This window comes from Siphateles boraxobius, unplaced genomic scaffold, assembly GCF_051911475.1.
Source record: "Siphateles boraxobius isolate OS27281-9 unplaced genomic scaffold, OSU_SipBor_1 33, whole genome shotgun sequence".
NCBI classification, from domain to species: domain Eukaryota; kingdom Metazoa; phylum Chordata; class Actinopteri; order Cypriniformes; family Leuciscidae; genus Siphateles; species Siphateles boraxobius.
The window spans coordinates 2,771,833-2,799,312 of NW_027508953.1; the positions used below are offsets into that span (position 1 = coordinate 2,771,833).

Consider the following 27,480-nt stretch of genomic DNA (forward strand, 5'->3'; position numbering starts at 1 on the left):
ATGAACACCAACACATAAACATGAATACCTACATTTTCTTACTTTCTTTGACCAGGTCTCCAGTTCTTCAAGAACGTGGTGTTGGTGGCCTCCCCACAGGACCGATACGTGCCCTTCCACTCGGCCCGCATTGAGATATGTCGGACAGCCCTTAAAGACAGAACCACAGGTCTGTTAGTTCAAAAACTCCCTGTTCCAACTCAGAACTCCCTAGAAAGGACATAGCATCCCCCAGGAAAACCCCATAGATAATAGGCTGCTATACGCAAGCCTTCTGCCATTTTGTAACGGTCAAATCCTGTCCGTGACACTCAAGAGAAAATTGACTGTACATCTGCAACCTAGTTATTCTCATGAATTCAAATATCTATATCTGCAATAGACATTAGCAGATGATTTTCACAGCATTTAGTTTGTCATTAACGACATATGGATATTGGATATTGAGTTATACATCAAAACACAAACCAGTGTAGTGGAGACCAATTAGTAAAGAGCTGTGCAGGTAAACCTCACTCCTCAAGAGGCCCGCTCGGAGTGGTGCGAGAAGAACCGAATGAGGTTACATTGGTGCCGTGACCCGGGTGGGAGTGATGGAGTGATTGTAATGGAGGCCATCTAGTAAAGAGCTGTGGAGGTAAACCTCACTTCCCTGGCCTCAAGAGGCCCATTCGAAGCGATGCGAGTAGAACCAGAGGGATTACATTGGTGCCGTGACCCGGATTGAAGGGAGTGTAACGGAGGCTAGCTAGTAAAGAGCTGTGCCGGTAAACCTCACTCCTCTGGCTTCAAGAGGCCCGCTCAGAGTGGTGTGAGTAGAACCCGAGGGATTACATTGGTGCCATGACCCAGATGGCAGTGTAATGGAGGCCAGCTGGGAAAGAGCTGTGCAGGTAAACCTCACTGCCCTGGCCTCAAAAGGCACATTACCGACCGATTCTAGAGGCTGCTGTTTTTAACGTCTTTGTTATCATGCCCACCTCCCATGCCGGAAACACCTGTTCAAATCCAGTTTGGAATGGTGCGAGTAGAACTGGAAGTGTTATGTTGGTGCCATGACTTGGATGGGAGTGAGTAATGGAGGCCAGCTAGTAAAGAGCCATGCAGGTAAACCTCACTGTCCTGACCTCAAGAGGCACACTAGTGACAGACACTAGAGGCTGCAGTCTTTATCGCCCTTGTTGGCGCGCCTACTTTCCATACCGGTTCGAATCCCGCTCTGAGCGGTGCTTATAGAACCTTTCATTCTTACTTATAAAGGTTATCCCATTACATCTATAAATTATTGCTCTGTAGTTTTTACAACAATAGACTGCACAATGCTTTGACATTTTCAATGAAAGTTCATTGATTGGTTAGTGTGAGTGATGAACAGTATCATGTTAACTGTTTCAAGATGGCAAGCAAGTCGACGTTTCTGGACCGGTTGAACCCCATCTAAGTAAACATACCTATGAAACACCCTGGCATAATGCTGAAAACTCCTGAAACCACATACCAACATTCTAAAACACTCAAAACAACCTAGCAACCAAATAGTAATGTCCTAGCAACTTCCAGGATAATCTAGACGGTACATAGTAACACCCTAGCAACTGGTTGTAATGCCCAGAGATCAATCGCTTCAAAAATTCTTTACATTTTTACATATAAAATACAAATAAAACTAAAAAAGATATTTCTTCACGCATATCCCATTAGCAGCAAATCGCTCTGCCATTAGTGTGAATGAAACTGAATGAAAAGGAAGCTGCGATAAGAAGTTAAAAAGAGATCGAGAGGAAGGAGAGCGTTCTTCATTTTATGAGACTGTCACCACTGAGAGTGGCGTACAGCTCTTTGACAGGTATTTTCATCTCGGTTTGAGAGACAGATTAGAGAATTTAGCCTCTCTGTGATTGTCAGTGTGACAGACAGAGCTAAGGATACACACTCTGAACTGTAACATACACACACAAAGACTATGATCACATAGAACAATGGAGGATGCCTAGAAATAGAGACTTTGTTTGGATATGAATGGGCACGCTATGACAATGCATAGCTAGTTGCAGACAGAAAAAAATGGTAAGAGCTTTCGCAATATGACGAGTTCCAATCAGATTGGTAGGCTTTTCAAGAGTCTGTTCGCACAGGTTTTCATCAATCCACTAGGAGACAAAGTCATGTTTACGAATTCTTAGGCCCTTCTGGGAAATACATAGTCACTAGATTTGGAGGGTTTGGAAGGTTTATGCAAGACTGTTGCATAAATATTTAGACTCAGATATCTGCCCAGATATATTTTTTACAAAACAAGCAAAAATGGAAGTCAATGAGGCAAGGCATTACACCAGAATAAATGTTACTTTTATTTATGAAGGATACAACAGGACTAAAGGCACACCTTAAGAAAAATCTGCTTTTCACTATTCCCATAGTGTATAATTGCCGAAAAAAAGATATACTGTTTGTATGTGAAAATAAAAAAAATCATAAAAAGCAGTCCTAAGAAAATATAGATAAATATTTAGATTTCAGGAAATTTACTTTATAATATAAAATATAATATAAATCATGTCAACTCATGTCTTAACTTTCGCAGCTAAGTTAACTAGCGACATCGCTCGCTATTTTAGTCTGACTAACTCCGGTGGCCAACTAACGTTACTATTACTAATTATATAATGACCAAATACATTTCTATTTGAAAAAAGTTCAGTCTTGCTTGTGAAAGGTAATTCCCTGAGACCTGTTTTCAATTGTGTGGCGATTTGCACAGCCGCCAGCAGCACACGGAGCAGGCATTTTTCTCAATTCCCGTTATGAGAGTTATGGGAAAGTTGCCCTCCGCAATATGGCGGCGCCATTGACGTACGATCTAGCGGCCAATAGGGCATCTATGTATTCGACCCGGAGTCGGACAATAATGCCCACAGAGTCAGATAATATGTGGAAATAGAACATGAATAGTTTGTTTTAAGGTTATAACGTATTTGTCATCTGCTTTTATCCACTATTAATACAAGCCTGTTGTAGCGGGCCGTGTCCGAATGATGGCAAAAAATATTCTGATGAGTTCAATGAAGATTATCACACAAAAGATGAAGCGTTAGTTTAACTCCAGGAAATCACTGTAAGAGCTGAATAAAAAGTTTAATAAGTGCGCCATAAACTCTCTCTCTCGCTCCCTTTCATTATCATCAACATACACAGCGAAGTACACAAAACATTCATATATATTCAAATTTATACACATCTTTTCAGATGGGGCTTAATAAACTGGTAAACTTTATATCCGTAAAACGACTTAGATGAACTGTAATAAAGTATGCGCTCTCCCTTTCATTTCTGCCTTGATCAGTAACATTAGGCCAATCGCTCCTGAGACTGTAAGCTGGATCACGAACAGTTGGTACAGATCCATCCTCGAGTAACGAGAGTAAATTAAGACTGCTATGTTCATTCTTACATCCAGCAACAAAACACCTCAATGGCTTAGGAGATATTTTGGGCAGGTCTACGCTAATACAGCCATGTCAGTCAACAGTCATGGGCGGAGCATGTGCAAAAGTACGTCACATTGCCCCGAATCTGAGAACGGCTTGTTCTGAGACAGTGCTTATGATTTATTGGGATATAAAAAAAGCACTGGGTGGATTTTTATCATTATAGGTTGGTTGTGTACACACACTGCCAACACACATTTATGTTCAAAGTCATGTAAAAGTGAATTTTGCATAATAGGTGCCCTTTAATACTTGTTCAAAACAGTTACTTCTGCAAAGTTTGTACTATTTTCTGTTTATTTTGATAAATAAAATAATTCATTTTTGTTTAATAAAATGCCGTCTTTAAAATATGGTTAATATAAAAATATATTTTAAAAATACATAATTAAAAAACAAATTTATTTTCAAAAGTGAAGATTCTGAAAGCATTGAAGGAGATCCCATTATCATTTACTATAGATTTACAGTAGTAACTATAAATTATATTATATTAATAATAATATTTTTAATTATGATGGTTTCATTATAAATATGGCGATTATCTAAATAAGGTGGGCACCCAACTTTATATATGATATTTAACATCTGAATCTAACCATGTCATTTCAGCAAATGGAGAAGTCAGCAAACTGTTTATTATCATGTTAATTATCGTGCTTTTGGCCCACACAGCAGGGGTGCCTTTTACCCCAAATACCATACTTTTAGTCTTTTACATTGGAAAAACTGCTATTTTAGCAACCTTGAACAAAACTTAAAATCATTAATCATTATCCTCACCAAGCTGCATTAATTTGATAAAAAAAAAAGGAATTGTGAAATATTATTACAGCTTAAAATAACTTTTCTATTTGAATATATTTTAAAATGTAATTTAATAGTCATTCTAATATGCTGATTTGCTGCTTAAGAAACATTTCGTATTGTCATCATTTTGGAAACCTTTTTTTCAGGATGCTTTGATGATTTGCATTTGAAATGGCAATCTTTTGTAACAATGTAAAAGTCTTTACTGTCATTTTTGATCTATTGAATGCATCCTAGCTAAATGCATCCTAGCATCCTAAATAAAATTTCATTCTTATTCCATGAAAAAAACTAACTTTTGAACACTACTGTATATGTATATTTTATGATGTATGTAATGTGTTTGTCGCCCCCTAACAGGTCCAGTATATACAGAGATGATCAATAACTTACTCCAGCCATTGCTGAGCGCTCCAAACTGTCGTTTGATCCGACAGAACGTGTTCCATGCGTTACCGAACACGGCCAACACGCTGATCGGACGCGCGGCTCACATCGCGGTGCTTGACTCTGAACTCTTCCTGGAGAAGTTTCTTCTGGTGACCGGGCTCAACTACTTCAAATAGAGATGACATCATCTCAGTTCTGTGGGAGAGCCAATCACACTACACCTCACATCAGCCAATCACATTTCATATCAGAGTCATAATGAGCTCTGGAATTTTTCAATAAGTTCAGTCTATGGATGCAAAGAGAACAGAGATTGAAGATTCAGAACATGAAAAACATGTAAAATTTGTACAGAAAGAACACAGTATACTAAGCAAATAGTGGAAGGCCTACACGCCTTAATGAAGCTTTGACGTAGTAACTTAACATTGAATAATCATAACTGAGTTAATCATTTGAATGTAAATTCAGTGTGTAGCTGGTTTTGTAACAGCCTTGGTTCTTCATTCCCTCCAGACACCGAACGTAAATCTGCTGCGCCGTTTGTAACTTGAAGAGGTAGATATCACTGGACTTTAATACTTGAAGAGTAAATTCAGTCATTCACTTGGCGTTTAAGTCTCGCGTTATGAGAACGCTTCAGTGTTTTCATTCTTTTATAGTTTGTGTTTCGACTGTCATGTTGTGAAGTGAGAATCTCACTGTGAAATAAGCCAAATTCATTCTTTTATGTATCGTGATGGAATACAATCCCCTGTAACAGTATTTATTGGGGAAAAGAGCTCATGATCTGAATGCGTTTACCATTCCAGCTTTAACTATCACAAAGTGAGTATTTCTCAACATTTTCTGTCATTTCAGTGTTTTGTTGAATCATTTCAAATGGTTAGTTCACTAGAATGTACATTCTGTCATCATTTACACACCCTTCATGTCATTCCAATCCAGAGTTCTTCTTTCTTCCATGGAACAACAAAGGAGTGTTGGGGTGTCAAACTCCAAAAATGACAACATAGCCCTATGAAAAAAAAAACAGTCATTATAAAGCTGCCTTTAAAATTATACATTCTTGTAAAACATTTTCAAATAAGTTTGCTGCAGTTTAACTGTTAGAGCAAGCATTCATAACTATTTTCTTTATAAATACTTCATGGATGACTACATATTTGGGATTGGATGGGCTAAAATGTATGAGAAAGAGGTTTTGCCATCACACTCAACAGAAAATGTATTTCCTTAAGTCATGCTTTTGTGACATACTCTTCCGAACATTAACGGAATACTTTCATGCTTTACTTATAGCGTTTGCAAGGCAGGACAGCGCGATACTTGCATACTTGAATTGTAATTGGTTTTCTTTCTTGCATACTAAAATGTGTGGTAGTTTATTTTCTTTTTTACATCCATCCTTTCATCATTAGCCTCCTTTACACTTCACTTACCACAGAAATGACGTCTCTAAGAAAAGGCTTTGATTGTATGGAAAGGTTTAAAGCTACCGTTCAGAAGTTTAGGGTTGGTAAGAAGTTTGTAATTTATTCCTGTGATGCAAAGCTGAATTTTCAGCATCATTACTCCAGTCTTCAGGGTCACACGATCCTTTAGAAATCACTCTAATATGCTGATTTGCTGCTCAAGAAACATTTCTTATTATTATCAATGTTCCAAACAGTTGTGCTGCTTAATATTTTTGCAGAAATCATTGATGAGTATAATGTTCAAAAGAACAGCATATATTCATAATAGAAATCTTACTGCCACTTTTGATCAATTCAATGCATCTATGCTGAATAAAAGTATTAATTTCTTAAAAAACAACAACAAGCCTATTCTTTTGAACGGTGATACCTGATATTCCAGCACTGATATTCCCTTTTTAATTTTAGATTTTTTTTACTTGAACCTTTCTTGTTTCCCTTGAGAATTGTTGATTGAAAAAATCAAGAGAAAGTGTCTTAGTGTTTATGGTAGTTCCGGCCCTGTTGTGTTTGTTTTATGTATTTTATAGTGTGTGAAAACATGTTCTGTTAGCCGTTTTGTGTGCATTGTCTTGGTTGTCGTGAGATGGGTGAAACGGTTTCAATTGCCATGTCGTTGTGTTAGCATCACAGTGTTTTAGGTTCTTGGTCTGTTTCACCACTGTACTCCCCCAGAACAGCGTATCTTATTTATTGCATTTTATCTCACTGGAATGACCTCAATGATGCACTTTCTTAGTTTCCCCCATAAAGGCTGTTCTTCATCTGTCTGCTCCTCAAGGGTAGCACTTACACACATCTCTCTGCAGCCACACCTCAGGTTTTCACCTCGTTCAGCATCTTTAGCTCTCGTATTCCATGAGTTCTGGGTCTCATTCAGCCGCTGTCAGCATCGTGCGATTGGGTTTAGATCAGCGCCGCAGTGTCAGCAGACTTACAAGATGCCCTTTCTGTCTCCGCTGAGCTTTTATGTACACGCTGTCTGACTGACGCTTGATTAGTCGGTAAATACACTGTCCCGGTGATTGACACTAATTTAACTCCACCTCTTGTTACACGAGTGTGTCACGTGACTCGACTGCTTCTGTTACCGCTGAAGGAGCCATCAGGCATAACGCCCCATTACCCATCATGCTCTGCTGCACTGGGGTCTTAGTGTGCTTGTTTGTTTGTTTGCCAGCTAATGTGGGCTGATGGAAGAGTTTGCTCACACAAGTCAAGCATATTAATTACGGAAATAGAGCTGATCTGGAGTGTGAATACTGACCAAGGGCAAAAGCATGTGTGTGTAAAATACGTGCTGTAAAAACGTATTCCCCTTGAAAATCCCCTTGAAGCAGTTGAACCCTTTAATAACCCATAATTATTGTAACACATTCATTTAAGTGTTATCGACAAGAAAGTACAAAAGAAAGTGTTGACATATTTCTTATTGAAGCAGGAAATTGGTGTGGTACACTATCTATTTCATAATATATTCATAAAATATATACTCTATATATTGTATATGTATATATATATATATATATATATATTGTGAATATTTTAGTATACATAACTATTTATATATATATAGTAAGTATGTATATCTAATTAATATATTAACTTATTTTTACACACATCTTTTTGTGTGTATTGGCAAAATATGTACAATAATATATTTGTGCTTAATATATTATTTGCAAAAATATATTTGATCAGAAAACACTTACGAATATCTATCCATGAATGAAGACGCATTTTGGGTCTAGATGCTGTAGTTACGACACATTTCACAATCTAATCAATTCCCATTGGATGAATTCCTGCCTTTTTCTCGTTGAACATCCTGCTGAAATATGTCACAATGGGGAAGTTAAATGGGATATAAACAATATTCCATGACTTGAATCATCTTTCCTTTTACAAAGTTACACCTTCCTCTGTCTTTAATTCAAACATCATGGTGATGGATCTCAATGACACAAATAAGTCCAATTCAAATAAAATATTTAGGTGTGTGTGTGTGTGTGTGTGTGTGTGTGTGTGTGTGTGTGTGTGTGTGTGTGTGTGTGTGTGTGTGTGTGTGTGTGTGTGTGTGTGTGTGTGTGTGTGTGTGTGTGTGTGTGTGTGTGTGTTTTATAAAGAGGCAGCTCGTCTGGGTAAATGTTGGGTAAGCGGTTATTCATTCAGAGCTATTTATTTCCAGCATACGTTTGTGCTTTTTCATCCAGATCTGTGTATTAAGCCATGAATGTGAAAACAGATGAAAATGTATTCACTGTGAGACTGTAACGTGTTTATTTGAGTTAGTTTTTCATCCAGTATGTATTTTTCACATTTGTGCCAATGATATTCTGATGTTTTTTCTATGTTTGCTTTAATTACTGTATGTGTCCCTTGTAGTAGCTTATGCCCAAATATATAAATAAGTATATATTCTGTGTACATTAAGAAATATTACATTATATTATGATCAAATGAAGTATTACAATAAATAGTATTCTTCTTTCTCTGTTAATTGTTCTTATTGAAATTGTGCAGTAACCACAAACAACATCATATTTAAAAAATGTAGCAGCATAGTATAAAACAGATGGGCTGTGTTGACCAATCAGAATCAATATACAAAGGGACCATTTAAACTACATTACTTGTAGCAAACAGGCAACTCGATGCCAATGTTTTATGGTTATTTTGCACCATTGGGAAGGATTTAGGCACTCAGTTTGCATAAGAAGAGTAAAATCCTTTTAATGAGTGGATTATTGCTTTAATCTATATATCATATGCCCTCTATATTTTTAACAATACACTGTAATCACAGACGTGTTTAGTAGCTCTTATTATGTTCACCATATCACTTGTTAAATAAAGATTAGAGTTTAATAATGAAGTGCAGACCTCAATAACTTGACCTTGAATTGAAGGAGGATTACACATTTCAAAGCACGACAGTAAGTATGCAACATTCAGTTCATCCCACAACAAATCCAGAGAGATTCCCAGGTATTAATGAGACAAAGCCCGAAGGCTCCCAGCGCAAAACACTGTAAATCCTCTTAAAGGTCTTGTATGTTGTGAAACAACCCTTCTTGAGGATGCCGAAACCATCAAACCAATCAAAGCCTGCCAAAATGTGACTCCCCTGGCTGCGAGGGATGTCCTCGGGAAATACATTCACGTCCTGGCGCACGTTTAGAGGAGTCATTTTTCTTTTCTCTCAGCCTGTTTGTCATTTAACTCAAAGATTTGGCATAGTCTGCAAGGAGACTCAGCTCAGAATCGAATCAATAAAGCCGCTTCCTCCCACGACGGCATACGAACGGGGCCCTCAGACAGATGGCAGCCATTGAGATACGCACTGATACAATAAAGCTTTTCATTCATCACTTATCAAGCAAAAACAAACACAAAATGAAATGAAACAAAGACAGCGCACCCCATTTACCACCGGCGTTTGATCCGGGTCATGTGGATTTCAAGTGCTCTGGGACCAATGCAACTCTTCTTATTACGGTCCGTTTTTAATGTAGCCTGTGGGCGAAAATGATTTTTGTCATTAAATCCATCACAGGTCCTGACTGAAAGAGTATTCATTAGTTTGCGCTCCAGTGTGGGAAGCAGCTGGTCATTATTAGTCCCTCGACGAGCATTTTCGAGGAAGCCATTGTCAATAAGTGAGAACTCCGGAAGGAGTAATTAGCATGCTATAAATTCAGACTATGCAGACAGTAGCGGCCTCTCACAAGGTCTCATTAGAACACATGACACCAATGGGAGACCGATAGCCAGATTAAACAGGACAAAAGAAGCAAGAAGCATTTCTTACTGTACGATTTGTTTTTTTGGAAAAGAAGGTGCACTGCAGCCAGTTAGTATTAGCGGTTACAGTATCCATATCAGCATAAGCATTTCAAAAGGCTCAGGATCCCAGAGATATAAGAGCTTGTGTTACGCCATAGGTCTAACCAGAAAAAAGGAGGTCAAAAATCAAAAATCATAATAAAGAAGTTTTATGTATGTATAGACAGTAGGGGTTGCTAGGGCTGTAGTACTCGAGTCCCGTCCTGTCTCAGTCTCGGCCACTGGTCTTGTCAAATATGGCTTTTGGTCTCGACCGAGTCCAGGTGTCTTTATTATGTTCCCAGTAAGCACAGATAAAAGCCATTTATATGCGCACCGTTTATTTGCTCTGGTGTGAGCCGCGATTGCGCCAGAACCAGCTAGTCATCGAATATAATTCAGCACGCGGACTCCCCGGAGTCTCAGGGGAGAAAGCACCGCGTCCATGCACTTCGTAAATGTATGGGGTGCTAGGGACAGACCGAACAGCAGAACTGTGAATTGATAAGCTTGCCCCTCGAAGGCGTATCTCAAGAATGGCCTGTGATGGGGGGCTATCTGAATGTGAAAGTATGCGTCTTTCAGATCCACTGTGAAACACTGCTATTATGAGGTATCTCCATATGTCATCATTCTGTTTTCTTTAGATTAGAAGATTATATGATATGAAGGGGAATGTCTATACTTAAAAATCCTGGGTGTTGTGACACTGTTTTTGCTTTTAGATCAACAAATAATAACCCAAAATTATTGTCTTGATAATGTCTTGCACAAGACTTTTTTTCCCTGTCCTGGACTCGGTCTTGACTCAGACCCGAACCTTTTTGGACTCGGTCTTGTCTTGGACTCGAACCTCTTTGGTCTTGGTCTTGTCTTGGACTCGACTAGTCCTGGTCTTGGTCTTGTCTTGGACTCGACAAAGGTGGTCTTGACTACAGCCCTAGGGGTTGCACAGTCGACTTAAATGCTCTGCCATGACGCCATCATATGCAGTTCGCATGCACACAAACATTCAGTAACATTCAGTATTGTCAACATTGTTCTGTGATTTATCAATAAAATAGCTTAGAAACTGAAACGTTCTAGCACATATTTCTCAGTAACTAAAACCCACAGCTTCACTATTAGTAGAATTCATTCACACACAATCACTCTCTATAAAGCATTCATGTGTAATCTTTACTGTGCCACTTTATCTGTATCTGATTTAGAACAAGTAAAAATATGTGAGAAATATAATGACCCCAAGACAAAAGAACTGATAAAAACAAGCTGTTGTGAGAGCAATAGCCTTGTGGGCAACGCTGTGTCATATGCCATAACTGTGCAGAAGACAACCCGCGTTTGAGACTCGGCTCGAGGTTCAGGCTTACTTGTGTATTAATGACATCATCAGCGACTAGTCGACATCGACTCGAATTTAATCACATAAATGTCGACTTGAAAAAATCTGAAGTCATTCAACCCCTCGGCAGACAGAATAAGCTTAATATTTAACGATCATTCACTCAACATTATGTTGTTTCAGTGAAGATTTTAGGCGTTTTTATCCATACAATTAAAGTAAATGTGGGCCGCAAAACTTGAAAAAAAGACAAAAAGCACTACTGTTCTAAATTTGGGGTCAGTAAGATTAGAAGTCTCTTATGCTCACCAAGGCTACATTATATTTAATAAAAAATTAAAGTAAAATTCTGAAATATTATAACCATTAAAATTTGTTCAGCATCATTACTCTTCAGTGTCGCACGATCCTTCAGAAATCCTTCTAATATGCCGATTTGCTGCTCAAGAAACATTTCCTATTATGTTGAAAACAGTTGTGCTGCTTAATATTTTACATTTTTTCAGTATTCTTTGATTAGAAAGTTCAAAAGAACAGCATTTATTTAGAAAAAAAATAAATGTCTTTACTGTCACTTTTGGTGATTGAATGAATGTCTCCTTGCTGATTAAAAGTAATGATTTCTTTCAAATACATAAAAAACGTACTGACCTCAAACCTTTTAACAGCAATGGATTTTCCAAGTCTTACAAATCCATATGATAAGCTTTATGTGATAAACAGATTGAAATTTAGGCTGTTATTCATTGACAATCTTCTCCAAGCTCGCAAATCCAATTCATGTGATTTGAATATTTGCATATTCAAATGATTTATTTGTGCTTGTTTTGACATTTGAATATATACATATCAAAATTAAGTATTCACCATTCACTTTCTATGCAAGAAAAAAGTAGCATCGGCATCCTGCTAAATTTTTCTCATTTTATGTTCTTCAGAAGAATAACATAAGGGTGAGTAAATAATTGACAGAATGTTCAAGTCTGGCTGAACTATTCCTTTGAAATAAATTTTATATAGCAAAAGGTTCATAATATGTGTGACAAGATGTTGCAAGCAAACAAATGAAGTCTGCAGGTATGACATGACTTAATAGAAAACACATTCTGTTCCCTGACATTCCTTCACACAAAGCTACTCTTCAATTTGCACACTCACGAGAGCTTGACACTTCAAACACCGACAAGACACAAGTTTGACAAGAAACTAAAGCCAGAGGAAAAATCAAGTGTCCATCAGAGCACACATCCTCGTGAAAGTTGCATTGCTTTCTGCATTGCTCTTTAGTTTTAAGGGCTTTGGAGACAGCTGAAGATGTATCAACTATGAATGTGGCCATCTGTGCTTTGCAGATGCGCCTGTCTTATGGGCACTGTTACAATGTTAAAACGAAGTGTTGATGAGTGGTGTTTGCAAAGGCAAGAATCACTATTATTTTTGCTCATGCTGTAAGGTTAGAGATTTGAACACTTTTGCACAAAATATACCAAATTATACAGCTTGTTTAAAGGGATAGGTCACCAAAAAATTTAAATTCATCTTTATTTACTCACCTTCAAGTTGTTCTAAACCTGAGATCTGTCATCTGTTGAACACGAAAAAAATAAATTTTGAAGAATTTTGGTAATTAAACATTTGCTGGTCCCCAATGACTTCCATAGTATGCAAAAAAAATAAAAATTAAAATAAAAATAAAAAACCATTGGAAGCTGGACGATGACATCACTGTTTTCTCCAGAACGGCTATATATAAATTAATAACTGGTTGCAGTGATGCCTTAAGCCTGTTTTATGCTTCTGCGTCGAATCGACGGCTTCCCGCAGACCCCTCTGTGTCGCCGCGAACCCCTCCGCCGTAGCTCGACGTGCACCTCCAAAAAAATTTTACTACGCGTCGAGGCGACGCAGACCACAAGGGCTGTAATTGGTCAGATGCACCGCGATGCAACTCAACCTGACGCAGAACCATAAAACGGCCACGACGCCGTAGGCGTGACGGTGTAGCTACGCCGTGGAGTTGACGCAGAAGCATAATGAGGCCTTTAGAAGAACCATTTTGGGTTCCACAATAAAGAACCTTTTGTCCAATAGTAAAATTCCATGGATGTTAAAAGATTCTTTATGGAACTGTAGATGCCAACAAATAACCTTTATTTTCTAGTTAGTTTCTAGCTAGCCCAAGCTTTTCTGAGTTATCTTGGATCACCAACAAACTGGCTACCAGTTGGCCATACCAGTTTGTATTTTTTCGGAACATCAGGGCTGGTAAACCAGGTAATTATATGCTTGGACCAGCTTTACAATTTCAAATCAAGAAACTTTATTGGCATCTATAGTTCCAGGAAAATGTAACATACATTGAAACTTTCTATTCCACAAAAGGTTCTATGGAGTGAAAAAAGTTTGAATGTGTCCTAAACACTTAAAATGGTTCTTTTAAAAGGGATAGTTCACCCAAAAATACAAATTCTGTCATCAATTACTCAACCTCATGTTGTTCCAACCCCGAGTTTCTTTCTTAAAAAATATATATTTTGAAGAATGTTGGTAACCAGACAGTTGACAGTAGCCATTGGCTTTCATAGTATTGTACTTCTACTATGGAAGTCAATGGAGCCCATCAACTGTTTGGTTACCAACATTCTTTAAAATATCTTTTTTTGTGTTCAACAGAAGAAAGAAACTCATACAAGATTGGAACAACTTGAGGGTGAGTAAATGATGAAATCATTTTATTTTTTGGGTAAACTATCCCTTTAAAGGGATTGAAAAGTTATTAAAGACATTGTTAAAATAGTCCAAGTGACTACAGTGGCTCAATCTTAAGTTTATCAAGTGACGATAATACTTTTTGGGCCCAAAAACAAACAAAAATAACGACTTTATTTCAACTATTCATTTCCTTCTCTGTGGGCCTCGAGTCAGTTAACGTAGTGTAATTGCGTAGAGCTACGTCACACGTAGGCTCACTATTGGCCGACGTTGGTCATGTGTGTGATGCGTGTGACATACAACAACAGAAGCTTATGCTATTGAACTGACTAGAGGCCCACGGATAAGGAAATGAATAGTTGAAATAAAGTCGTTATTTTTATTTTGTTTTTTCGCACAAAAAGTATTCTCGTCGCTTGATAAACTTAAGATTGAGTCACTGTAGTCACTTGGACTATTTTAACGATGTCTGTAATAACTTTTCGGGGCTGGCAAGTTTCAATCCCTGAAGAAGCCTATGGAGGAGTGATCCAGCTCTCAGATTTCATCAAAAATATCTTAATTCGTGTTCTGAAGATGAACGAAGGTCTTACGGGGTTGGAACAACATGAGGGTGAGTAAATACTGAAAGAATTTTCATTTTTGGGTGAACTATCCCTTTAAGAACAGTTCATTGAATGTTTCTTTGGAATACTAAAAATGGTTATTCTATGCATCACTGAAAACCCCCTTTTTGAACCTAAATGTTTAATAGTGTAGAGAAGACAATCTAGAAATCAGCTACCATGTACTAAAAACACAACTAACCAGTGTCACCAGATTTTCCCACATGGTGTCTACTAGAGACCAAAATATTATAGAGATATTAGGGTGGGCTAAAATCTCGGGTGGGTTAGGGTGGGTTCACCTCTTTTAGGGTGGGCTCTTTTGACTACCTAGCAACCAACCAAGACAACCTAGTAACCACCAAAAATATCCAAGCGTTAAGTTTTGCACTGGCAGAAAGGTGTGTATTTACTCTTACCTCACTGTCTGGTTCTCTCTCTCAGTTTGTCTTGCTCCCAGACTGCTCTTTGTATTATCAGGAAGTTGAGTCATTTGCCTCATTACCTGGAGAAAGCCGTTAAATGGTCCATTATCAAACGTGATAGCAGCTTTCCTGCAGGGGGAGAGACGTGGGCAGACGTTACTGGAGATCTGCGGTCTGTCTTTCTCCCAAATGAGATCACAGCTTTTCCTTCACATGGTTTATATTAAAGGATTCTTTATAAGTTCAGTAGAACTTAAGCTCTATGATCACATACATACACCGTTCAAAAGTCAGTACGATTGTTTTTTGAAAGAAACATTTATTTTATAATACATTTAGTAAGGATGCATTAAATTGATCAACAAGGAGGGTAAAGAAGACAATAATAATGTTATAAAAGATTTATATTTCATATAAATGCTATTTATTTGATTCCCAGAAGAAGAAATAGAAAACCCATCAGTTTATAAAAATACTCATTTAAAAGTTTAAATGTTTTTGTAAGACATTACACTCTGATAAACTATAGCCAGTGTAAGGAACTCAGCTTTTTGGAAACATTAATAATCAATAATATCTTTTTATTATTAATTATAAATATTTGGGTCAGTTAATTGGATTAACTTGATGTGGCTGAATTAATATTACAATCAATTAATCAGTTCGTCCAAAGAACTATTTTGATTATTAATTTATTCTAAGAAAAGGGTATCTTCCATGGCCACAGAAGAATAATTATTTCTTCGCCTGTACAGCACTTTGAGCCAGTAGAAAAACCGTGATCGTAAAGTGACTTGTATTGCAAACAAAACAGAACCAAATACATATTAAGTTTTATTAACTAAATATAGATATTTATATGAATATAAATAAACTAAACAACATACACACATGAATACATAAATAGGTTAGTGATAGGATGAAATTGGAAACCGGAAGAGGGTCTATGAGGAGAACCATCAGAATTTCATTTTCACATTTCATTGAATTGAATACTTGCATTTGTAATGGGAACAATTCTTGAAGTTGTTGAAAATTGAAGTCGTTGATGGTTCCGGCAGCGTCAAGTGGAAGTTGGTTGAGCGTTCTCTTTCTCCAGGAACGCATGATTGGTTTGGTCAAGGCCTGGGACTCTGTTGAGGCCACGCCGAGCACCCAGGAGAAGTGAGGAAGTCAAAAGGATGGGTGATTGGAGTCGTTGTTGGTTGGAGTCTTTGTTCCAAAACTCCTGAGATTGTCCTTGGTTCTTTGTGAGAGAGTCTTCTCTCTCCTGCCTGAGCCCACCTCTGGTTGGAATCGAGGCCTGCTGGGCCCTTGCGCCCCCGTGGAGGGGGAGGGGTTTCCCCAGTATCCCCAGAACAGTGTTGCGGCTGGATGAAAGAACTAAGAGAGGGCGGTCACTGTTGCCTGCCTCTGAGAAAGAACCAACCCCTAAGGTTTGAATGGACCTATGAGTAAGGTGACATGTCCGAGAGGGGAAGCGGCTCTTAGTTGATTTATGGTCTTTGTCCCCAGCATGCTTAGACTGTTCATTCAAGCTCAAATAGACATAACAAATTCACATTGCATTCTAAGAGAAGGTGATGTACATCAAAGTGTGTTTCATTAAATGAGGATTAATTTGGTAGGAAGCATGATACAGGTGAGGTTATATTGACCGTTGGGTGGTTGTTCAACCACATACACCCCAATCAAACATACCATGTTGTTATACCTAATAGTACACGAGACAGTAAATCATCGACTCCATTCAGCTTAAAATCGACTCCATCCAGAGAGCAGGTGAGACTCATGATTCCTGATCCACAGACTCATAGAGGACCTGAGGAGTAAAACATCTGCTTCTGAGAGAGTAAGAGTGAAGATCTGAGCTGATGCTTATGGTGGCGTCCTGTTCGGCTGCGGCTACTTCGGCTCCGGTCAGCATTGCAAACCTTATGCTACATTCGACAGATAAAACTGCGATTCTCGTACCTACAACACAGCGACATGGTATAGGAACAGTGTACACCCGTGAGACTATAATTAATCTTAGGAACTTAGGGCTTTATGACTTTCTCTGCACGGAGACGCGGACCGCACTCGCCAGCCTCGGACTGCTATGTCAAGCGGACCGAGCGACCAGTGGAACAGCGGTCTTTCCTACAACCAGAGGCCGCCCATGGAGACATCGAAGACGGTGCGACAGGAAGCAGAAGCGCGGCTGCCGCGGAGGACTAACAGCTAAGCTAAAAGCTAACCCGTACAGATCGCCGCTTCCCTCACTGCTGCTCGCCAACGTACGCTCCCTGGAAAATAAAATGGATTACCTTAAGCTGGAATTACCATCCATAAGCTGGATCCATAACTTAAATTTGCATTTGCGCATGCGCGTGCGATCTGTGTTTGTGTTTGGAGCTCCGTCGAATTGATTCATTAATCGCTGATTTTCTTCTTTACCACTCATTTATAAACAAGCACTTTCTATTTTTATATCATGTGAACTTATCCTCGACACTATTCCTTATAAAAAACAATCGGATTGCTTTGATATCGCTACTTAGATCCAACTTTCCGAATCTCGGCTACTAGCCTTTAGCCCGCTAGCATTTCACGCGTGGCCTCGCGCCTATCGACCCTCTCATTTTACACCCGTTTGACTGAAAGGATACGTGTTATATCCATCATTTCAGTCCTAAATTAGTAGTGATATTGGTAGTATCACTACTAATTTACTGTTCATCTGTTATAATGGCGAACATATCGGATGTGTGTCTAACGTTACCTCTGAGTGCAGGTGAGGACACATTCGAGCTGGTTTCGGTACGATTGGAGCTGGAGTCGGTGGAGAAACAGATCCGCGTTCTGCTGGTGAAGCAAGCCGAGCTGCGAGATCGGCGATCAACGCTTGAAACATCACGCGCCGATGCTCACAAGTCAGTGGTTAGTAACTTTTTGACTCCGACTTCGTCTACTCCGTGCGTTTCTCTGCCCAGGAGGACGCGATCATCTCTGCCTTCATTCACTCCGGCACCGAGGCAACACCACGGACCCTGGGTGATCCCACAGCGGAAGACACGAGCCAGGACCAGACCAAGGACTTCCCCCCCCCTCCCGGTCTTCGAGATCTCCACCCGGAACCGCTTCTCCCCTCTTCGCGAGCCGGAACGTGACGCCGCCGTGATCATCGGCACTTCCATGGTCCGTCATGTCCGTGCTACCTCAGGTAAGCGTAAGGTGCGCACTCACTGCTTTCCTGGTGCTCGTGTTCTTGATGTCGCTGCACAGATTCCCGAGATCCTGAACGGTGACGAGCGCGTCGGAGCTGTGGTCCTACACGCCGGGACGAACGACATCAGGCTGCGGCAGACGGAGGTTCTGAAGAAGGACTACAGAAGCCTGATCGAGACGGTTCGCAGCACATCGCCTGAAGCAACGATCATCGTGTCTGGACCGCTTCCCACGTACCGACTAGGACAAGAAAGGTTCAGTAGATTATTTGCTCTAAATGAATGGTTAATGTCATGGTGTAATGAACAGAAACTGCTCTTTGTAAATAATTGGAATCTGTTCTGGGAGCGACCTAGGCTCTACCGCGCTGATGGCCTGCACCCCAGCAGAATCGGAGCGGCTGTTCTGTCGGACAACATCTCCAAGACGTTACACACCATATGACTAGTAAGTCAAAGTCCAAATCACAGTCTTTGCTGTCCCAACTTAATTGATATAAGTAGTGTAGAACATTATATAGAAACTGTGTCTATTCCTCGCTTAGTGAGGCCAAACAATAAATCTAGTGTAGGATCTAGCAAAAATCTTATTGTAATTAAACCAGAAAATCTAAATATCAGTGAACAAAAACAATTTCTAAAGCTAGGTCTTCTAAACATTAGATCGCTCACACCTAAGGCGGTTATTGTAAATGAAATGGTCACAGATAATAGTTTCGATGTACTTTGCCTTACTGAAACCTGGCTTAAACCAAATGATTATTTCGGTCTAAATGAGTCCACTCCACCAGGATACTGTTATAAGCATGAGCCCCGTCTGATCGGTCGTGGCGGCGGTGTTGCAACAATCTATAGAGATATTCTTAATGTTACTCAGAAAACAGGTCACAGGTTTAATTCGTTTGAAGTACTTGTGCTAAATGTTACGCTCTTAGATGCAAGAAACAAATCCATATTATCTCTAGCCTTGGCTACCCTATATAGACCTCCAGGGCCCTATGCTGATTTCCTAAAAGAGTTTGCATACTTTCTCTCAGATCTATTGGTCAATGTCGATAAAGCAATAATTGTTGGAGACTTTAACATACACGTAGATAATACAAATGATGCGTTAGGGACTGCGTTCACAGATCTATTAAACTCCTTTGGGGTCACGCAAAACGTCAGTGGTCCCACTCATCGTCTAAATCATACACTAGATTTAATTATATCATATGGAACCAATCCAACTGATATAAATATTATACCGCAAAGTGATGATCTCACTGATCATTACATGGTAACTTGTATAATACGTACTGCTGAAATTTGTCACGTTGCGCAACGTTATCGACCAGGCAGAACAATCCTTCCAACCACTATAGATAGATTCTCAAATAGCTTACCTGATCTATCTCAGCTGCGCAGTGCACCCAAACAAACAGATGAACTAGAGGAAATGACTAGCAGTTTGAGCACCATGTTCTCTAGTACACTAGATATTGTTGCACCAATTAGATTAAAAAAGGTAAGAGAGAAAACTAAAGCACCATGGTACAACAGTGCTACGCATGCAATCAAGAGAGAAACTCGTACCTTAGAGCGTAAATGGAAACAAACTAATTTAGAGGTCTTTAGAATCGCGTGGAAAGACAGTATGTCACGTTATAAAAAGGCTCTAAAAGCAGCAAGAGCTGAGCATCTCCGCAAACTAATAGAAAATAACCAAAATAATCCAAGGTTTTTATTCAACACCGTGGCTAGACTAACAAATAAACAAACATCACCAGAGCAAAATATTCCATTACAATATAGTAGTAATGATTTTATGAATTACTTCAATGAGAAAATAGAAAGCATCCGAAACACAATTGTAAATATACAATCCTCTATGATGTCTTATGATTCAGCCTCAATTATGGCCCCTCTAGAACAACTACACCGCTTTACAACTATAGGACAGGAAGAGCTAAATAAACTTATCATTGCATCGAAACCAACAACATGTTTATTAGATCCAATACCCACTAAACTACTGAAAGAAGTGTTACCTGTAGTCGAAGAGCCTCTTCTTAATATTATTAACTCGTCTTTATTTTTAGGTCATGTTCCAAAAATATTCAAGCTGGCAGTAATAAAACCTCTCATTAAGAAACCGCAATTAGATCCAAATAACTTAGCAAATTACAGACCCATCTCAAATCTTCCATTTATGTCTAAAATACTAGAAAAAATTGTGTCCGCTCAATTGTGCTCTTTCTTACAAGAAAATGATATCTATGAAAAATTCCAGTCGGGATTCAGACCGCATCATAGCACAGAAACTGCGCTAGTTAAAATTACAAATGATTTACTTTTAGCTTCTGACCAAGGCTGTATCTCAATACTAGTTCTACTCGATCTAAGCGCTGCGTTCGACACTATCGATCATAAAATACTCCTGGATCGACTACAAAACTACACTGGTGTTCAGGGACAGGCATTAAGCTGGTTTAGATCTTACTTATCAGACCGTTACCATTTTGTCTGTCTAAATGGGGAAAAATCAAAGATAACGTCAGTAGACTATGGAGTACCGCAAGGATCGGTGTTAGGCCCTCTGCTATTCTCAATATATATGCTGCCACTTGGTAATATTATAAGAAAACATGGAATTAATTTCCACTGTTATGCTGATGACACTCAATTATATATCTCATCACGACCAGATGAAAACACTAACTTATCTAAATTGACAGAGTGTCTAAATGATATAAAATGCTGGATGACGTGTAATTTCCTGCTATTAAATTCAGATAAAACGGAGGTATTACTTATTGGTCCAAAAAACTACCCACAAAATCCCTTACAATACAACTTTAATTTAGAAGGATGTCCTGTTACTTTATCCACTACAGTAAAAGACCTGGGTGTTATACTAGACCGCAACTTGACTTTCGAAAATCATATTTCATATATTACAAGAACAGCCTTTTTCCACCTTAGAAACATTGCTAAGCTACGCAACATGCTATCAGTTTCTGATGCAGAAAAGTTAGTTCATGCATTCATGACCTCGAGACTAGATTACTGTAATGCTTTATTAGCTGGCTGTCCTACATCCTCAATCAACAAGCTACAGTTAGTGCAAAATGCAGCTGCTAGAGTTCTTACTAGATCAAGAAAATATGATCATATAACACCTATTTTATCATCTCTACACTGGTTACCTATTAAGTTACGTATCAATTACAAAGTATTCCTACTGACCTATAAAGCCCTAAATGGTTTAGCTCCTGTGTATTTAACAGACCTTCTATCGCCATACAATCCATCGCGCTCTTTAAGATCACTAAATTCGAGGCTTCTGGTCATTCCTAGGATATCTAAGTCCACTAAAGGAGGGAGGGCGTTCTCGCATTTAGCTCCTAAACTCTGGAATAGCCTTCCTGATATTGTACGAGACTCAGACTCGCTGTCCCAGTTTAAAACTAGATTAAAGACGCATCTCTTTAACCAAGCATTCACTTAATGCTTAACCTTTGATACTGCTGAATCAGTTCGAATGCATTAACATTATGAACATCAGCTATGCTAATTATTTCCCATCTGCCTTTCTGCTGTTATCTCGGGACGCTAGTCCCGAGGTAAATAGCGTTCGTCAGCTCCAGTTTGTATCCAGCCTCTCACGGAGACTTCAGATGCCCCAACGCCTGTGAAGAGACGACTCGACGCCTGTGAAGAGACGACTCAAAGCCGGCGATATGTTATGCCATAAATTAATACTTGATTAACTAACTGTATTTTTCTATGTACATTTCCGAAATGCAATTTCTGTAAAGCTGCTTTGAGACAATGTGTATTGTGAAAAGCGCTATACAAATAAATTTGAATTGAATTGAATTGAATTGAATTACATTCAAAGCTGGAAATACGAAACTGTTGTGCTATTGTACTCACTGAAACATGGCTCAGTGCATCGGTCCCAGATAGCGCAGTTAGCCTGGACGGGCTAACAACATTCAGAGCCGACAGAAGCAGCGCTCTCACAGGTAAAAGCAGAGGGGGGGGGGGGGCGTTTGCATCTATATGAAGAACAGCTGGTGTAACAACGCTTCCTGGGTTTCCAGTCACTGCTCTGCAGACATTGAACTCCTGAGTGTGAGATGCCGACCTTTTTATCTGCCACGCGAATTCACCAGCGTAACTATTGTTGCTGTTTACATCCCACCTAGCGCCAATACGAAGCTAGCCCTCAGTGTTCTCTACCATAACATCACGGACATGCAAGCCACACAGCCGGAAGGCGTTTTCATTGTTGCTGGCGATTTCAACCAGGCCAACATGAAGACTGTGCTTCCAAACTTCTACCAACATGTGGACTTTGCTACAAGAGGGGAGAACACGCTGGATCTTGTTTACACTAATATAAAGAAGGCATACAGAGCAGCCCCCCGCCCCCACTTGGGCTCCTCAGACCACCTCTCTGTCATGCTAATTCCTGCATACCAGCCTCGGCTCATCAGAGAAAAACCTGCAGTGAAGAAGGTGCGGGTATGGCCTGAGGGAGCGATGTCTGCACTGCAGGACTGTTTTAAGTGCACCGAATGGAGCATCTTCAAGGAGGCTGCAACAGACAACCAGCGCACCAATGTGGAGGAGTACGCTGCAACGGTGTCTGACTACATCAGTTGGTGCATGGAGAATGAGACAGCAACAAAAACAATAGTCACTCGGGCAAACCAGAAACCTTGGATGACCAAGGAGGTGCGAGCGAAGCTGAGAGAACGGAATGCCGCATTCAAATCTGGTGATGCTGAGGCTCTCAGGTCTAAAAGGGCTAACCTGAACCGGGCCATCAGAGACGCCAAGCGAGCCCACAGCCGGAAAATCCAAGGTCTCTTCCAAGGAGCTGAATTCTAACCCGGTGAGGAAAGTGACACCACACCCCGACGAACAAGCGCTCAGACTAGAAACATCAGCAGTGCGGATAGTTCTGAGGAAGGTCAACGCACGGAAAGCTGCAGGTCCCGACAACATTCCAGGTCGGCTGATTAAAGAATGCTCGGACCAGTTGACCCACGTGCTCACGGACATCTTCAACACGTCCCTGGACCAGGCCGTCGTCCCACGGTGTTTCAAGTCTGCCATTGTCGTTCCAGTTCCAAAGACAACCACCATTACGTGTCTTAACGACTACCGTCCCGTCGCTCTCACATCTTCCATCATGAAGTGCTTCGAAAAACTTGTCAAGGACCACATTATCTCAACGCTCCCCCCATCACATGACCAGTTCCAGTTTGCATACCAGCCCAAGCGCGGCGCAGAGGATGCAGTCTCCACTGCTCTCCACCTGAGCCTGGAGCACCTGGAGAAGAAGAACACATACGTGCGGATGCTGTTCTTGGACTTTAGCTCAGCATTCAACACGATCATACCCCAGGATCTGGTAGGCAAACTAAGCCCCTTAGGAATAAATACTCCCCTCCGTAACTGGCTGCTGGACTTCCTTACTGCCAGAACCCAGACTGTCAGAGTGGGGAACAACACTTCCAACGTCATCACACTGAACACCGGCACCCCCCAAGGCTGTGTCCTAAGTCCACTCCTGTTCACTTTGATGACGCACGACTGTCGCCCACACCACAGGTCCAACCACATCCTGAAGTACGCGGATGACACCACAGTAGTGGGCCTCATCCGGGACTATAACGAGGTGGCTTACAGGGAGGAGGTGCAGCATCTGGTGGACTGGTGCAGAGGGAACAACCTGATCCTGAATGTAAAAAAGACTAAGGAGATTATCGTCGACTTCAGGAAATCCAGACCTGCCCACACTCCCCTCTTCATTAACGACTCAGCTGTGGAGGTCGTCAGCAGCACCAAGTTCCTGGGGGTGCATATCACTGAGAACCTCAGCTGGTCAGTCCACATCTCCTCACTGGTGAAGAAGGGCCAGCAGCGCCTGCATTTCCTGCGTCGGATGAAGAGAGCATCTTTCCCGCCCCCCATCCTTCAGACCTTCTACAGAGGGACCATCGAGAGCCTGCTGACCAGTTACATCTCCAACTGGTCTGGGAGCTGCAAGGCCTCTGATTGGAAGTCTCTGCAGAGGGTGGTGAGGATGGGGGAGAAGATCACGGGGACGAAGCTCCCCTGCATAAAGAACATCGCGGAAAGGCGCTGCCTATCCCGGGCTCACCGGATCCTATTTGACCCCACCCATCCCAACTATGGAATGTTTTCCCACCTGGCGTCCGGCAGAAGGTTCCGCAGCATCTTCTGCAGAACGACTAGATTTCTGAACAGTTTCTTCCCCCTGGCCATCAGACTGCTTAATACTACTCCCCATATGGATACGCACCTCAGATTAGCCTAAATTGTGTCGCCAAATTAATGTCTGTTTTCGCTAAACTCAGTGCAATTTTTATTGATTACTCTATTTGTAATAATTCAGTGCAAAAATGTGTATATATATGCTCTATATGCTCTTACCCTGTATATAGCTAGCTCTTAGTTATAGGAAGTATATTTATTTTTATTGTGTAGGAATAAGGTTTTAGCTTTGTTATACTGGCAGCCAAGTAATCGACATTTCGTTGTCAAATTTCACTGTGTGTTTTTTGTACAATGACAATAAAGGAAGTCTAAGTCTATCACAGTTTCTGTGAGGCATGTTCCTTCATAGATCAGAGTAACACCGCAAAGTTTATTTAATTAAAGATGGTCTCTCTCTCTTAAGCATGTGGCGCATGTGGCCACATTCCTTTGAGGTCGTAAAGTCTGTTATCAGTCTTAAAGTGTTCTGTAACCGGACACCCGGCTGACAAAGTAACTTCATTTGTGAGGTTAGTTTTGGGGGAGAGTTTCATAGACCTTTATATTCATTAAATATAGTGAATATGAATAATTAGTGTGTGTCTGATTGGTCCCGACCCTACACCAGAATATTAGAAACATGAGTCCAAATGTATGTGGTAATGCTGGTAATAAAGCTTCATTGGTTTTAAACCCAGAACATTCCTTTACACTATATTAAATTATGTTTCTATGTTTCAGGGGGTTTAGGTCCATTTCTATGGTCTGGAAAGAGTTAAACAGTTTAACAAGATCTTAAATGTGTACAGGTCACATGATCTTTATTTCCCAGCAGCCTGTTTTGGTGAAGCAACATGTTTAGTGTGTTTTCCAACAGTCTGGCTGCACTTGTCACGTATGATGGATGCAGAAACATCCCAGACTGAAAGCGAGCTCCGGAGGGAGGACACAGACGGCGTTTCTGGGATATGACGGATCTGGAGGACTGAAGGAAACCACAGATCTGTCTCTAACAGGATAAGAGTTAGGCAGTTACAGCTGTTATTGATTCATGCCAAAACTATTAATGGAAATTAAATCTTAACAGGTTAGAGCATGGCAATATGTATGCTTTAGAATGCTGCTTCTTTTTCTTTTCTTTTTTATAAAAAAATTGAGCAGTTTTTATCTTTTTTAATACTTAATACCAGTCTAGTTCTATTTTTTGTAGTTATTATAAGTGCAATTAAGTTTTTGGGAATCTACGCTTTAGAGTGCTTTTTTATTTTAATGTTTTTAATACTTAATACCAGTCTAGGTCATTTTTGTTTTGTTAATATTATAAATATAATTTATATTTATTTATATAAAAAAAAATTTTGTTGAGAAATGCATGTTTTCAAATGCTTTTTTGATTTTAATAAAATTATGACATTTCTATGTACATTTTTTAAATACCAACAGTTTGTTTGTTTGTTTGTTTATTTAATTATGTGTTTTACTTTTTGTAGTTAATCTTATAAATACAATTATTTTGGGGGAATCTGTATGCTTTACAATGCTTTTTTATTTGAATAAATATGGGCATTTTTATGTTTTTTTAATACTTAATACCAGTTTATTTATTTATTAATTAAGTCAGAAGTTATTGTTATAAATAATATTTTGAGGAATCTGCATACTTTAGAATACTTTTTTATTTCTAGTAAAATTGGCCATTTTATGTTTTTTAATACTTAATACAAGTTTGTTTATTTATTTATTGTCGTTATTAGTATAAATAAAAATCTTTTGGGGGGGGGGGGGGGTCCATGTGCTTTAGAATGCTTTTTTTTATTGCATAATGCTATTTGAGCTTTTTTTTAATGGTTAATACCATTCTTGTTACTTATTAGTTATTATTATAAACACCTTTTTCTGAAGGAAGAAAATGTTTGCCTGTGGTTACCTGGGCATTGCTATGTGGTTCTGAGTGATTTTTAATTTGTTGCTACACGTTTTTTCTGGGTTGTCTTTAGGTGGTTTTGTTAGGTGGCTTGAGTCAAAAGAGCCTATGATAAGTCTAAAACGATTTTGTGCTTGTTTAATCATTTGTCAGGTGAAATTAAAATTCATCAGGTAAAAAATTAACAACACAAAATTACGTGGGATGATTTACGCTCCAAATATTCATGATTTAAATTTTGTACAAATCTTTAAAGTCATCGCTAGAAAAACCTGATTTTGGAACCTTTATATGTTAAAGAATGCAGGATGTTTTTAAGAATGAGTGATCTGGGTTCAGACTTGTTGTTTCACACCACTAGATGGCGCTAAGTATCTCTATGTGCGTGTTGAAGTCCAGCAAAGGGCGCTGACCTCAGTCCACTAAAAATATCTAGACAAACACATATTTACAAATATGCAAACGTATGAAACATTTACATTAGAAATGTTACAGGTCACAGCAAGTCTTATGAATGTTTTGGACTAAAAGAATAAGTTAATAGCCACTGAAAGATTAAACGCATATCATGCAGCACAAGCCACAAAATATTTCATTCAATTTTGTTTTCAGTCGGCATTGTGTGCGCGAGTGGGCGCCAGTTTGACCTCTGGCTGCATATAGGTCAGATATCTGGTTTGCTGACATTCCTAATGAAAGCTGAGAGCATTTCTACCCATCAGCGAGGAGGCAAGCGGACAAGGAATATCGATCTTCAGACATTTAACAATTTACCGTAGCTGCATGCCTCCCTCCAGCAAAGGTGCAAAGGATGCTCCTTTTCCATTCCCACCTCCAGACTGAAGAACGGAAACAACTTTTGTAACCATGGCGATTCCATCGATGTAATGCAGGTTACCTCCTCTGCACACAGAAAAATCATGCCTCTTAGCATAGACTCACGAACAAAGTCCCTTTAAGTCATTTCCCTCGACGGCATGCATCTTTGAAACA

The 27,480-nt window shown here is 39.6% G+C and overlaps 1 protein-coding gene and 1 long non-coding RNA gene across 9 annotated transcripts in view; one reads left to right on the forward strand and one right to left on the reverse strand.

The window, feature by feature from the left end:
- Positions 1-6,964, forward strand: part of fam135b (family with sequence similarity 135 member B) — a 66,039-nt gene extending 59,075 nt beyond the window's left edge. For all 3 annotated transcript variants that reach the window (XM_077194947.1, XM_077194946.1, XM_077194948.1), the window contains 2 exons: positions 56-169; positions 4,659-6,964. In XM_077194947.1, the coding sequence (XP_077051062.1) occupies positions 56-169; positions 4,659-4,864 (320 nt within the window). In that variant the 3' untranslated portion in view covers positions 4,865-6,964. The remainder of the gene's footprint in view (positions 1-55; positions 170-4,658) is intronic.
- Positions 43-27,480, reverse strand: LOC143701577 (uncharacterized). 6 transcript variants are annotated; one of them, XR_013190134.1, is made up of 5 exons: positions 27,262-27,480; positions 15,073-15,207; positions 12,890-12,921; positions 5,615-5,706; positions 59-150 (listed from the first exon to the last, which is right to left on the reverse strand). It is a non-coding gene; the product is annotated as an uncharacterized LOC143701577 (long non-coding RNA). The 6 variants fall into 6 exon arrangements; XR_013190132.1 differs by lacking the exon at positions 59-150 and adding an exon at positions 4,730-4,854; XR_013190133.1 differs by lacking the exon at positions 59-150 and adding an exon at positions 4,751-4,851.